This window comes from Podospora pseudopauciseta, chromosome 3 (assembly GCF_035222475.1).
Source record: "Podospora pseudopauciseta strain CBS 411.78 chromosome 3, whole genome shotgun sequence".
In the NCBI taxonomy this organism is placed as follows: Eukaryota; Fungi; Ascomycota; class Sordariomycetes; order Sordariales; family Podosporaceae; genus Podospora; species Podospora pseudopauciseta.
In genome coordinates this window covers 3,074,609-3,087,803 of record NC_085893.1, presented here as the reverse complement: position 1 = coordinate 3,087,803, position 13,195 = coordinate 3,074,609, and the positions used below count along the sequence as shown (strand labels likewise).

The window sequence follows — 13,195 nt, the reverse complement described above, 5'->3', positions numbered from 1 at the left end:
CGATACTGCTGTCAAACCACCGGAAGTTGAGCAAGCCCGCGTCTCACTGCACCTTCCAACCAGCTTGGGCTGCCTGGCAAGCACCCACGGTTCAGGACGACTGCGTAGACAACCACAAAGGGCACCGGCAATATATCAGACAGCACGCCGAGCTGGGTGAATATCGCACAATCTCGTCTGGCTGGTCACCAGATTGATGATGGCGTTTTGAGCGAGCTTAGCAGTGAGCTGTAGAAAACACAACGACACGTTCTCCCCCAAGTCATAGCTGGGTGAATCCATCGGGCTGGGGCTCGTGTCTGTTGGTTGCTGGAGTTGCCAGCGAGGCAGGTTCCTTTTCTTTGGATTAGGCATATTTTTCTCCTGTCTGTCGGATAGGGGTATGGGTGGGATACGTCATACACTGTCATCTATCGAAGATGAGGCTCTGCGCACGGGAGCACGAGGTCGGACGAACGGTTTCAGTGGATGTCGGATTTTGCACACCTTCCAGTCGCTGGTGATGCTTGTTGGGGGGTGTTGCTCACTGCTCTGCTCGCTATTTTTGGTTACGCTTTCGAAACGAACTCTCGCTACACGATGGCTCTTCAAGGACGCTGGTCTTTGGGACTTGAGACTAGTCGCTACGGATGCTCGAACTTACATTTTGCTTGACGCTAACCACCAAATCTCCCACGATAGGAATACTTCCAGCAAGCTGTTGGTCAGGTCAAGAAGGTCGAGATCTCCTACGGCCCCGGGGGTGTCAGCCGTGGTCTCGCCCACGTCACTTTCCACCACGCCGATGGAGCCAGCAAAGCTTTCTCCACTCTCAATGGTCTTCTCATTGACAATCGCCCGGTCAAGGTATGTTTTAACTTTGGAATGACATGCAACAATCAGCACAGTCTAACTCTCTCCAGGTCGAGGTGATCGTTGCTTCTGCCGATCTCATTCCCCAGCCCAAGACTCTGGCTCAGCGTATTGCGCAGCCCAAGGCTCAACCCAAGTCTGCCGCCACTGTCAAGCATGGTGCCAATGGCGCCAAGGGTGCTCCCGCTGCTGGCAAGGCTGGCGCCAAGAAGGCTCCTCGCAAGGGCCGCAACAACCGCCCAGCCAAGAAGACTGCCGAGGAGCTTGACTCTGAGATGGCTGACTACTTTGACAGCGGTGCCACTGAGCCTGCCGCCGCCAACGCTGCCGCCGCCCCAGCTGCCGGTGGTGATGCTGCGATGGAGGAGGACGTTCTTTAAACAGTACATTCTTTGGGATTAGGAGTCATGGGGTTGTTAATGGGTCTTGCTAGCGGAAACTTGATACGATATTTATTTGGGCGGTTCGGCATGGGTGGATGGGTAGGGCTCAGATTTCCTTGCGGTGCATACATGCAGGCACAGATTGATACTGCCGCCTTTTTAAGTGTTTGGCTTAATTGTATAATCATGATTAGCGAATTTACTCCGATGCAAGGGGTTGTGAAATGCTTGCTTTGACCGTTGTTTCCGGCAGTACTAGAATTGGTTGGCTCTCATCTTGTTCAATGTACGCTCGTAAGGTACATGAATCTCCGAGTGACAGAACCTGGGGGCTATATGAGTAGTTCAGCCGACCTTGCGTTCCTGTGTCGTTTCTCTTATTCTACTTCACAAAGACAGGCAGATCCAGAAATGTACTTGGATAACAAACTGTATGTAGACAAGACCGCAAAGCAGCCATCTTTGCCAATGAACCATAACACCTACAACGCCAGACATTAACCCATTTCCCATGTTGAGACATAAATCAAGAGCTCACCACCCGCACACACTCCATGCATTTTGATGCCTTGTCACCCTCTCCTCCACCACCTTGGCCCTGTGACCACAGATCAACTCCTCAACGCCTCCAACCGATTCCTCATCTGGTCCATCATGGCCTCTGTATCCTCCTCCTCGTCCTCCTCCACCTGTTGCTGCTGCTGCTTTTGCTTCTGCGGGAGCGGCGCACTAGGCAGCGCACCCGTCTTGTCCATCCTATCCTTCAAGATCTCACCCAACACCTTCTCCACCTCCTCCTCAGCCTCCTCCTCCTCTTCTTCATACACCTCCGTCTCGGGCAGCGCATCCCCGACCATCTCCTCTATAATCCCCGCCTTCATCAACTCCACACTCAACTCCTGCATCGTCCCCGCCAGCTCGGGCAGGCGAATCAAGGTGTTGACGTCCTTCATGATGCCGACGCTGGCTTTGATGCTCCCTTCTATCTTGCGGAGGGCGAATGCTTCATTGACTTGCATTTGGACGGAGGTGAGCTGGGCTTTGAAGGTGTGGAGACGGTTGGTCTCCTTGCGGCGCTTGACGAGCTCGCGGGCGAAGTCGCGGATTTCGCGCTGGGCTTGCTTGGTTTGCTGGTGGTTTGGGCCGAGGCGTTGGGCGCGTTTGTCGGCTGCGAGGATGAGGTTTTTGGTTTTGGTTTCGATTGCGCGGGCGTTGAGGATGTCGCGGTCGATGCGGCGGATGTTTTGGCGGAGGAGGGCGTTGCATTTGCGCACCTGAGAGGGGGGGGAGGGGGGGGTTAGATACTGGGAAGGGGAATGGGGGAAGGGCGGTTGGACAGGAGGGCAATAAGAGGGGTAAAACACATACCTGTGCTTGAGGGTCGGGTTTGGTGAAGAGGGAGCGGAAGGTTTCCATCTTGGTGATGGTTTGCGCTGAGGTTGGGAGGAGATTGGTGGTGGATTGAGTGGACAGTGTCGCCCCCCTCCCGCCGGTGTTATGGGTGAGCGATGGATGTGCTAAAGTTGGGGTAAAGGGGTGGTGATAGTTGAGTCGTTGTCGTCGTCGTCGTACGTGTCGCGGTTGGCGGGTGGGCGCTGACGTCGTTTCCAGATTGGGGAACGAAGCCAAGGTGGGACTCAGGTTGGCGATTTGGAGCCTCACTTTGCAAGGGACTGGTGCATAACCCTGTGTCTCGAAAGTCCCCGCTATAACCCTGACCTGGATGTGGAACTGTCCCGACCCCGCTGCAGCGGCCCGCCAAGGCGAGCCCCGCAGTGGACTTCTCCTGAAGCTGGAGCTTGTGCCGTTTTCATCTCTTTGCTCTTCGGTCACTTCACCGTCGGATGAAACTATGCAGTAAGAGCAGCTTATCTTCCTTCCTATTGGGTAGATTTACGGATTGCTTGTGCAACACTCGGCATGTGTTGTAAAAGGGGCACATGAATCCTACATTAATAGAGACCTCCCCCAACTGCTACCCCTCACTCGACACTAACTGTGGTGTAACTATCTTGACAAGACCTTTTTGGGTTTGATGCTGTGAACTCGCATCGAAGAGGTAAGATACAAGGCTGTACAGGCCAGAGTATATTTATAGTGTAGACCATAAGACGAAACAACTTCTAGAACGGTCACCAACCTTCCTAGATCGCTTGGTAGTAGTATCGTACGCTCGTGTCCGTAGCCGTAGTCCCCCGCAATTGGTGACCTCAGCCCTGCCGATGGCCCGTGCAGCTTAATCTTTGGGCTTCTCATGAATTCCACCAACGCCCTGGCTGGCTGGGAAGGGAAGCAGGCAGGTGCAGCCTCGTCACAAATAAACCAAGACACCCGCGTCTCCCCTCCAACGACGTCCACCTCCCAAACAATTTTCTGCAGCAGTCGTAGTGAATTCACGATCTTTGCTCAATACCACCGCTCCATCAAACTTTCCACCCGAACGATCTCTCTCCCTTGTTCCTTGAACTTTCTTCTTAACGTGAGTTCTAGCTAAGCGCCTGAGAAGCTACCCCTCCTCCACGAACCTCAACCCATCGGCAGTTTACTCATTTTTCACCCTCCAGCACACATCACAATGGCCAGCACCGTAACACCTGAGGGTAAGTAGCCGATCCGAGTTTTGTTTCTCACCATGGCAAAATCCTTCAAAAGGGTAGACCGAACACACTGGCCTGGTAGCTCAACGACGCCCCCCGGTCTCCGCCTCCCCGGGTCGTGGTTCGCGACAGCTGAGGTCTGGCGAACTGCTGCCCTTCCTGTTCACCGCAATCCAAACCCTCTCAAAAATTGACAAGGCTGACCATGTCTCGCCATCTGCAGTCCTCTGGGCGCAGCGCTCCTCCAACGCCGACCCCGAGAAGAACTTTATCTACCTCACCATCAACGTCCCCGATGTGCCAGCGTCCAATATCAAGCTGGACGTGAAGCCCACCGGTCTCACATTCACCGGTCACTCCGACACCCTCAAGAAGACCTACCATGTCGAGCTCGAGTTCTACGCCGAGATCGACCCTACCGCGAGCAAAATCAACCACACGGCTCGCGACGTTGAGATGAAGCTGCGCAAGAAGGAGCTGACCGAGGAGTACTGGCCTCGCCTGCTCAAGGAGTCTAAAAAGATGCACTTCCTCAAGACCGATTTCGACAAGTGGGTTGATGAGGACGAGCAGAACGAGGCTGAGGAGGAGGACTTCTCGCAATTTGGTGGCATGGGTGAGTAACTTCCTAAACTCCTGACAAAACACCTTGTTGCAGCGTATGCTAAACACATTGTGTCTGATAGGTGGCATGCCTGGCATGGGTACGTAACTTGGCCGAATACATTGCGCGGTCGGATGGAAAAGCGGATCCGAGACACGACAGGCTTGATCCGACTCTACCATCGGATTCTTGGCTTTTCGACTTCTTGGGCCATGATCATTTTGCTGACTTATTGTTTCGCAGGTGGCGCTGGCGGCGACTTCGGTGGCATCGATTTCTCCAAGCTTGGTGCTGGGGCTGGTATGCCCGAGGGCGATGACGAGGAGGAATCGGACGACGACATGCCTCCTCTCGAGGGTGAAGAGGAGGAGGCCGCCAAGAAGGACGCCCCCAAGGCGGACGATGGCAAGGAGGTTGCTTAAGTCTGTGAAGCCGGCGACGAAACGACACTTCAGCGCGTCTTGGGTCAGACATAGACCACAGGGATAGCTGACGTCCGGTATGGAAGGGCGAAGCTACGAACTGGTTACCTGGGATAAACAAGCATCAGCATTAGCCGAAATCATTGGACCCACCGTTCGATCTCATAGGCAGCAGAGCAATCTGGTTAGGTATTTCGAGGGCTGTTCAAGGCTCTCTGGGCGAATTGAAGCTACTTTTCTACTGACGCATATACACGCAAGTTTTGCCCTGTTTTGGGTAGATGTTTTTTTGATCGGTCTGGTGTCTCTTGAAGCCCGAGTGGTGTGTCTCAGCTGCAAGTTCCTTGGACAGGGAATACCGTAAACGGCTTTGCGACCATGGATGTTTGCAATGCGCCCGGAAGATTCCTAGGAAAGAAAATGGCATGAATCACTAATCGCCAGTTCCCGAAGAGCCATTCCAGGAATATAGCTGTCAGGTGATGCTGATACATCAATGGCGTTGGGGAGGCAGGTCATGCGTCCCATCTAGAGTTGTACAAGTGCATGCCCTTTCAGCTGAGGCTCCCAACTATGCCGGGCTGTCCGTCCTTTCACCTCGCGGTCTATTCTCTTCAACAGCAACTTTTCTCTTAGCCTCCGGAGCATTCCCATCGCTTTTCTTGCAAGCCATCAACTGTTGCAATTTCAGAGTACAGGGGAGGAAACCAATGGCCGACACACACATCACCGACGCTTATCTAGAGGGTTAGCACTCCTTGGACAAGCTCGTGACACAAGAAAGGACTCTGTTTGACTGGCTGCGACGGTGAAGGAGAGTACTCCGGGTTCTGGGAGGGACACCATGGGAAAGAACCACGGGGGTATGTCATCACCGGTTTGTGTAGAGGACTGAGGGTATCACCAAGCGGCTGGTGGTGGCTGATGAGGGGTTGAATGGTATACAAGTGAGGGGGAAATGGTGAGATATTTGCAACACTAGAGGATCTATTAGCCTTGCTTCACAAACTCGCAGTCAGCGCTCGTCTACTTGTTTTTTTTCTTTTGACCTAATAGCGCGAATGGTGAGTCTTGCTAGCTGGGGGTAGGTAGCCTCAAATTGACCAAAATATTCTGGCAGGAGAGAAGGCCACTGTGGGATTTTGGCTTCTTACCAGAAGGAGAGAAAAGGTTGGCAGCCCGGCTCTTTGTTCTGTCCATGATCTTGTTGCAAGATATAGGCAAGCAAACGCTTTTACCTACCCATTTACAATGTTGTTATATCACCAGCTCACAATCGGTTTAGTTTTGAGAGACGAATCGTCAACAGCGCCGCCTCCGACAGCAAGCAAAAGTACAAAGATGTCATACGGCGATAACACCAACAGCAGAGGAGAAGAAGACGACGCCTTCACGGCTGCGGACGCGGCGTATTACTCTAGCCAAGGGGCCAGCATGACAGCTTGGGGAAGTGATGAGACGTGGAGTGATCCGCTTAAGGATGGCACCAAGGGGAAGGGTGGTGGTGGGAACAAGAAGGGTGGCGGTGATAAGAGTAAGAGGAAGGATATGAAGAAGAAATGACATCGTCCGACGGAAGTTGGATTTGGAAGACTATATGGTGGATAGGCTTTCTTTTGTGTTTGGGTTTTGTTTGTCGCATTTTCATCGCCCTCGGATCCGGAGGGTGTATCGCTCTTCTTTGACAAAGGCGTTTTCTTACTTATGAACTCAGCTCAATGATTCTGAACCGGTCTCTTTAACACCATCTTGATGGAAGTCAACGTGAAAAGACATGGTCAACAAACCCCCTGAAACAACTTAATATACCGCCCATCCCACGTAAAGCTGTAAATAACCGTACTGAACACACCCCTCGCCCCACTTAATTACACCAACTTCACCTCACACCTCTCAAGCTTGACCCCACGCGCGTCACTTCTCTCATTCTTCAATTATTACGACCGCCATATCTCATCAACTCACGACAATACTCTCACTACTTACCACTTGCCTTCACCTTCACAACCACATACCTACCCAACTCAGAAATTACAAAGCAAGCAGAATGGACATCCCCCGCCCCACCTCCGCCCTCCACCCCGGCTCCCCCCCAGAACTCACCCCAACAGAGCAAGAAGTCCTCGAGGAATATGAGCGGTTGGCAGATAACATGAAAAAGGTTGTCCCTTCCCTCCTTTCGTTTCCCTTTCACCATCATCATCGTCAAAATCTAACACCCCTCTCCACCCCACAGCTCGCCTCCCTCCTCGACACCCTAGCCTCCAACCCCACAGTCGAAATCCTCGACGGCCTCCGCGAGCTCGAGCGCAAGACCTCGTTGGTGTTCACCCTCCTAAAAGCAAGTGTCTACAGCATTGTTCTGCAGCAGGAGATGGGCTGGGGCGGCGGGGGTGATCAGCAACAACAACAACAACAACATCAGGAGGGGGATCACTATGATGATGATGATGATGATGATGATGATGAGTGAGAAAAGTCATATAGACATAACAAATCACAGAAGGAAAGATATGAGCAAGGAAAGCAAAAGATATGATACCCAATACAACAACCGCTTCACACCACCCTTCCTTTTACATTTCCTTTACTTGAATCAAACATGTTTTTATACAATTGTACAATGTCTACCATCCTTTTCTTACACACTACCACCCCCCCCTCTAAAGTTCTTTTATATGCACAGGAGAAGTTTTGTTTCAAGATTTACTGAGTAGCACCGCCATAATACACCTTTCTCACATCCACCAGCTTCCTCCCCCGTCCCATGGCGATCTCCTCGGGGTCCTTTTGGTTAAACAGCGCCTCAAACGTGGCCTTGACCGTGTTCATCGGGTTGCGAGACCGGGGGACGCGAGCCGACAGATCATAAATACCCGCCGCGCGGCAGATTTCGAAAATGCGGTGCTGGACTCTCAGACCGAACCCTGTTTTTTATTTCTCGTCAGCATCACCGCAACTCCGAGGGTCAAAGGGAAAAAAAAATACCAGGCGGCCTAGCAAACAACTTCACCACCGTCCCCGAAACCTTGGCCTCCACGTTCCCAAAAATCGTCCTATTCTCATACCTCCTCACCGGCCTCATCTTGCTGATGGCGTCCAACCTCGCCTTCGTGGCCGCCACCATCGGCTCCTGGCTCTTCGCATACCCCAACCCCACCCACCCGTCCCCGTTGCCCGCAACCACAATCGTGACCGTGCTCTGAATCTTGCCCATCCTCGTCTGGTTGCTCACATAATTCACCACCAACGTCTTGCACTGCAGCGCCAGAATCTCCTGCACACTCATCCCGCTCCTCCTCTTCAAATCCTGGTAGATACCCGTCTCGTCCAACCCCTCATCCGCCGGGTCAACCGCCGCCTTGTACAACCCCGCCACACCAGGCACCTTATCCGGCAACGCCAGCGCGAGCGAGCTTTGAGTCTGGATATTCTTGTCCGTCATGACCGACCGCTCAATGATATAGCTCAGCACATCCGCATCCGTCGGCCCACCGCTCACAACCCCCCCATTCTCCTGCTGCTTGGCCGCCTTGTTGATCTCCTCCTGCAGATACTTTTTAAACTCCTTGTGAGCATCATCCCTCACCTCCCCAGGCCACTGTCCCTCCTTGACCTTTTTCCACTCCTCCGGAACAAAGTCCTCCAGTCTCCTCAACGTCCCCGTCGGCTCCCCAACACGAAACTTGTCCGCCCACTGGATCAAATCACTAACAAACTCATCCGTGTTCATGAACCTCGCGTTCGGGTCGGGGGGGGAGATCTTCCTGCTGCGGGAGGCGGGGGGGCGCTTGTCGATAATGGGCTGGTGCTCGGCAAAGTCGTCAATATACGGCATGCGGTAGATGTCGGTTCTCAGCCTCCCCTGAATGGTGAGATCCCTCGGGTTGATGGTCGCTTCGCCGGCCTCGAGGGCGGCAATTTGCTCGGGGGTGTACATCCTGGCGAGCTCGGCTTTTTCGGCGGGGGTGTACTTTGTGAAGGTTTCCGCCGTGAACTCGTCGAGGCTCTCCTGGGAGGCCAGGGGGTCGCGTTTTTCGGGCACGCCCAGGTCGCGCGAGGTGAGGGGGCGGAATCGGGACTTGGCGCGGAGCTTTTCTATTTCCTCGTCTGGGACGGCGGCGGGGTTCTTTTTGATGAGGCCCATTTCGTGGGCGGTGATGCTGCGGAAGCGGTGCTTACGGGCTTGGGGGGCGGGGGTGGAGGAGAAGGGGCGGGATTGTGGTGGTGTTCGAGAGGACGAGGACGAGGTTGTGGAAGTGGTTGTCGTCGGGGCTGTCGTCGAGAGGAAGCCAACCGAGGAGGCGAGCCTCCTGGCTGCTGGGCGAGCTGCCACACTCATAGCTTCCGTCGTTATATGTGTATGTCCCACGGCGGGGGGGTGGTTTACGGCGGGGTGGGAAAGGATGTCGCTGTCCCCGGAGGGAGAGAGCTTCGGCGGTCGCTACTGTAACTCTGGCGTCGTCTGTAGGTTCCCCCTTTTGAATTACACCCGAAAAGGTTCAACTGCCGACCGTTTAGAAAAAGTCTTGAAATTATCGGCCGGGAAGAAGCTCGCTCGCTCGCTCGCTCACTCACACACCTCTCGAAACAGACGAACGAGCAACCGAACGTCCAACAATTTTTTTGGGTCCAAGCTTCTTTCCAATTGGAAATTGGTCCGGGCGTTTTCGAACATCCCACCTTTTGCAACGAGCGGGACAAGCCGGGGTTTTGTTCATTCCCAACTTTTCAGGCTTAAACAGTGTCCAAATTCTTGGCAGATCCGAGATCTGGGGTCATCACGTGTCGGGTCATGTGATCCCCTTTTGCACTCATCTTCCCTTCCCATTCATCAACCTGCAAAACGACCTCATAAAACACCCGCAGAAGAAGATCTCCCGTTCCTCACATTCCCAACAGTGCACCCATCCACCACCCATCAGCACGGCCCAACCCAAAGCACCATCCACGATGCTCCCCCCCCCACCACCAACCAATCACCACCCAACCAAGCTTACCTAATCCCCCATCCCCCCATCGTGCGACTTTCTTCGCTCTGTCGCAGACCTGAAACAACCCCCCAAGCCCCCTTTTTGCCGCCTGTTGAAGACCATGTGGCCATCCGCCGAGAACGTCGCCCTTTTAAACCAATTGCACCGCTTTTTGATTGTGACGTCTGAGGTTTTATCCTATAATCTTCCCCCTTGCCCACTCACCCACTCCACGCGCCCATCCTTTCCTTTTTGCCTCCTCTCCTCCTCCAAAACATCGCGAGATATCTCACTTCAAACCCATAATCTTCAACACGTTCATTTTTGACCTGTACATTTAATTATTCTATTTCGGCGAGCAGGCAGCGCCTCTTTAATCACACTACCTTCTTCATCCGTCCGAGACATCAAGCCATCTTTGCGATATCCCCCGATAGCATATTCCACTTACGCGCCACCACATACCATTTATATAACCACCACACATAATCACAATGGGTCAATTCGATTGGTTCTCCAGCATTGGCGCCACGCCAGAAGCCGTCGCCGTCCTCAACGACCAGCCCATCCTCTTCACCATCCTTCTCATCGTTCTCGTCACTATCATCCTCCAGTGCGTCCTCATCTGGTACATCCACTACGCCACCATGAAGCCTGAACAGAAGAAGGCAAAGGAGGACAAGAAAAAGAAGAAGCAGGCTGAGAAGGGTGGTGGCGCCAAGAAATAAATTTGGGGCGCACCGTGACGCTTGGGAAACCGCATTCCATCAAAAGGGAGGGAGCAGACGATTTTGACTCGGCAATCGATGCTACAAACCAGGTTATCCATCCAGTACATCGTGGAGGCTGAAAGGTCTGAAGGGCTGGAAAGTGGGCGAATTCTGCCTAGGCGTGGATAGATGGGTGGAAGGCCCAGGGACCGTACGTTCGGCCCCAGGGGTTGGGCAAGAATTCCGGTCCGGAAAGGGGATATTTCGATGCATCATCGTTCTGGGCGCTTGGACAAGAACGTGCGGTCGCGGCTTGGTCGGCTCACCCTGGTTTGGGATGTCGTTGTGAGCTGCTGATGGGCAGGTACAGCTCTATGGCGATGGTCTGGTCGGTGTCTAGGTTGTAGCGGCTTTGAAGAGCCGGGTTCTGTCACTTTGACCGACCTGGCATCATGATTCGTGGTACATATAACACATTTTCAACTTTCCTCTTCACAGTCCCTTGTCGTGTGTTCGTCGTCTGAGCATTATTCGAAGTCCATGGTGTCAATACTCGAGCTGCGATCCCATCCTACGGCCTCTGGTTCTGTAGAATCACTATCCTGCTGGAGGGTGACCACATTCCCTTGTCCATCTGTGTAGAAGTACTCAGCTTCGGAACTGCCTTGCCAGTCGTCTGAATGAAGGGCTCTAATGTCCGAGGAAGAGTAGGGTGAAAATGAATCGGTTTCTAAGGGGCTGTCATCAGCATCGTATCCCTCATCATAGTCGTTATCGTCATCGTAAATGCCTTCTGGAATGCCGCAATAGTGTGCGAGTTGGTTCGCTGTGGAAGCGTACTGGAGAGGGTTGATGATGGCCTCTCCGCATTCACGAGGACCACATCTCTCCTCCGCAGACTTTGGTCCACCAAGGAGTCTCTGGGGAGCTTCCTCCTGCCTATTGTCATCTGCGTTTGTCTGAGATGTGCTGATTCTTTGGATCGGATCCGACCGAATACCCGTCTGGCATCGAAGCCAAAGGCGTTTGCGGATTTCGTCCTCGATTTCGTCATCGACATCCCATATCTCTGGGTCAATATCACCTGGCATCAACCCCTCAACCTTTCTCCGAAGACTGGGTGACTGGGAGTGTTTCAGCCGGACGATACTTCTTGCCAGAGAAGGGATCATTTGCGCGTGTACTGTCATCGACTGCGCCAGCTGTTAGTCGCTGTCACTGGGATACCGATTGCGATGTAAGAGTCTCACCTGTAAGTATGGAATGTTCCATACGGCTGGGGCAATGCCAATCAATGAAGGCAAATCATTGTTGGATTTTGTAACCTTCACCCCCGGTATGCTTTTCTTGACTCCGATCAGCTTCTGAAGCCCAATGTCCAGCAGTGTCATGGCTTCCTCCAATCTGTCCTCCAAGGGCAACCCAGTCGTTTCTGTGGCCTCGGTTTGATCGTCTGTTGAGTATGACATATTGATGTGGTAATGGATATCTACTTTCAACTCTTGAAAACTGGCAAATGGTAGTTCGGGCGGTGCGATCAGACTGGAGGACAGGTCTGGGTGGTGTAGAAAGTAGACAGCCTCAGGATTGCTATGTTCAAGCTCAGGATGCGTCGCGTGTTTCAGTCGAAGATCAAGACCGAGCTCCAGCCAGATCTAAGGCATGTCAGCAACCAATACAAGACGACAGGACAGGAATGTAGGTGGTCTTACTCCGCACCCAGCGGCCAAGTGAGAGATTGTGACTTCAGTGTCAGGGTCTAGGCCTGCAACATCAAGGGGTTCGCCGTTCAACAGTGTTGAGAATTCCACCCGACAATCACCACCTGCCTTGGCTATCCAGATAATTGCTTCAGAGGAGGCTTTATATAGCTCGATGGCGTCTGGAACGTGGTCCCAGATTGCGGGTAAGGAGAGCACGCAGGAGCTGGTGAGAACAATCGATAGGTCGGAATTTATGGTAGCAACCTCAATGCTTCCAATGTCAAACTCGGTTGTCTGGAGATCGTCCATGGCAAGCCATGTGGGAAGCGTTAGGCAGCAGCATCTCTCTGGAAAAGATTGAGGAGTGAGTGGTACGTTAGTTCAAAAGTTAGGTAGACTGGCACTTGCCCTTTTGCACTTGATTGCTGTGTGCCAAGGAAGGAACGTCAGGTCAGGCAGGTCCATACCAAATTCTCTTTGGGAAGGAGCACTGGTCAAAGTGCTGTCTGGCACTGGTGACAGTCCAGAGGTGATTTCTAGGTGATATGCTAGATGCAAAATAGACAATACCCGCCAAAGAAAGAGACGAGGATACATGTATTGCCCCGTCTCGTCATTTTTGTGTAAAACCACGTCTTCCCCACGGTCTCCTCTAAAATATGTAGGGGTCAGAAATGCAACCATCATCCCCAGAATATCAAAATGCCAACCCCTTGTTCCTGGTTTTTGTATCCCATATGTCCAAATGATTTTTACCAAGCAAAACTCGCAAGATGAAATGAAAGAGAACATCGGCCACCCAAAACACCAATTTTCGTCTGACATGAGGAAATACGAGACTCCGAGGCCCCCCAAAACAAATCGCGCACGCAGATCTATCAGGACCACTCCGAGATGCATAACCCCCCCAGAGCCATATGCAAAATCAGCCGGAGCTAGGTTCGCATGATA

At 52.8% G+C, this 13,195-nt stretch overlaps 7 protein-coding genes across 7 annotated transcripts; 4 read left to right on the top strand and 3 right to left on the bottom strand.

Moving 5' to 3' along the window:
• Window positions 1-502: 502 nt before the first annotated feature.
• On the top strand, window positions 503-1,566 carry YRA1_1 (RNA-binding RNA annealing protein; the record flags this gene model as incomplete). The annotated part of the gene is made up of 3 exons (XM_062905815.1): window positions 503-619; window positions 682-846; window positions 903-1,566. The coding sequence occupies 3 exons, from the start codon at window positions 503-505 to the stop codon at window positions 1,230-1,232; spliced, it is 612 nt and encodes a 203-aa protein (XP_062767346.1). The 3' UTR covers window positions 1,233-1,566.
• VPS24 (Vacuolar protein-sorting-associated protein 24) lies at window positions 1,529-3,252 on the bottom strand. Its single transcript, XM_062911320.1, has 2 exons — window positions 2,604-3,252; window positions 1,529-2,509 (listed from the first exon to the last, which is right to left on the bottom strand). The coding sequence occupies exons 1-2, from the start codon at window positions 2,649-2,651 to the stop codon at window positions 1,847-1,849; spliced, it is 711 nt and encodes a 236-aa protein (XP_062767345.1). The 5' UTR covers window positions 2,652-3,252; the 3' UTR covers window positions 1,529-1,846.
• Window positions 3,253-3,375: 123 nt separating this feature from the next.
• On the top strand, window positions 3,376-5,148 carry wos2 (p23 chaperone protein wos2). The gene is made up of 5 exons (XM_062911319.1): window positions 3,376-3,714; window positions 3,800-3,835; window positions 4,056-4,448; window positions 4,519-4,536; window positions 4,680-5,148. Exons 2-5 carry the CDS (start codon window positions 3,811-3,813, stop codon window positions 4,856-4,858), a joined length of 615 nt encoding a protein of 204 aa, XP_062767344.1. The 5' UTR covers window positions 3,376-3,714; window positions 3,800-3,810; the 3' UTR covers window positions 4,859-5,148.
• Window positions 5,149-5,401: 253 nt separating this feature from the next.
• QC763_308680 (uncharacterized protein) lies at window positions 5,402-7,331 on the top strand (the record flags this gene model as incomplete). Its single annotated transcript, XM_062911318.1, has 3 exons — window positions 5,402-6,028; window positions 6,144-7,019; window positions 7,095-7,331. Exons 2-3 carry the CDS (start codon window positions 6,906-6,908, stop codon window positions 7,329-7,331), a joined length of 351 nt encoding a protein of 116 aa, XP_062767343.1. The 5' UTR covers window positions 5,402-6,028; window positions 6,144-6,905.
• A 96-nt stretch (window positions 7,332-7,427) lies between these two features.
• Window positions 7,428-9,808, bottom strand: MRPS5 (28S ribosomal protein S5, mitochondrial). The gene is made up of 2 exons (XM_062911317.1): window positions 7,847-9,808; window positions 7,428-7,785 (listed from the first exon to the last, which is right to left on the bottom strand). Exons 1-2 carry the CDS (start codon window positions 9,198-9,200, stop codon window positions 7,565-7,567), a joined length of 1,575 nt encoding a protein of 524 aa, XP_062767342.1. The 5' UTR covers window positions 9,201-9,808; the 3' UTR covers window positions 7,428-7,564.
• A 126-nt stretch (window positions 9,809-9,934) lies between these two features.
• On the bottom strand, window positions 9,935-12,553 carry QC763_308655 (uncharacterized protein; the record flags this gene model as incomplete). The annotated part of the gene is made up of 3 exons (XM_062911315.1): window positions 9,935-11,734; window positions 11,792-12,196; window positions 12,254-12,553. 3 exons carry the CDS (start codon window positions 12,551-12,553, stop codon window positions 11,069-11,071), a joined length of 1,371 nt encoding a protein of 456 aa, XP_062767340.1. The 3' UTR covers window positions 9,935-11,068.
• Window positions 10,326-10,559, top strand: QC763_308660 (uncharacterized protein; the record flags this gene model as incomplete). The annotated part of the gene is made up of 1 exon (XM_062911316.1): window positions 10,326-10,559. The coding sequence occupies one exon, from the start codon at window positions 10,326-10,328 to the stop codon at window positions 10,557-10,559; it is 234 nt and encodes a 77-aa protein (XP_062767341.1).
• Window positions 12,554-13,195: the final 642 nt, after the last annotated feature.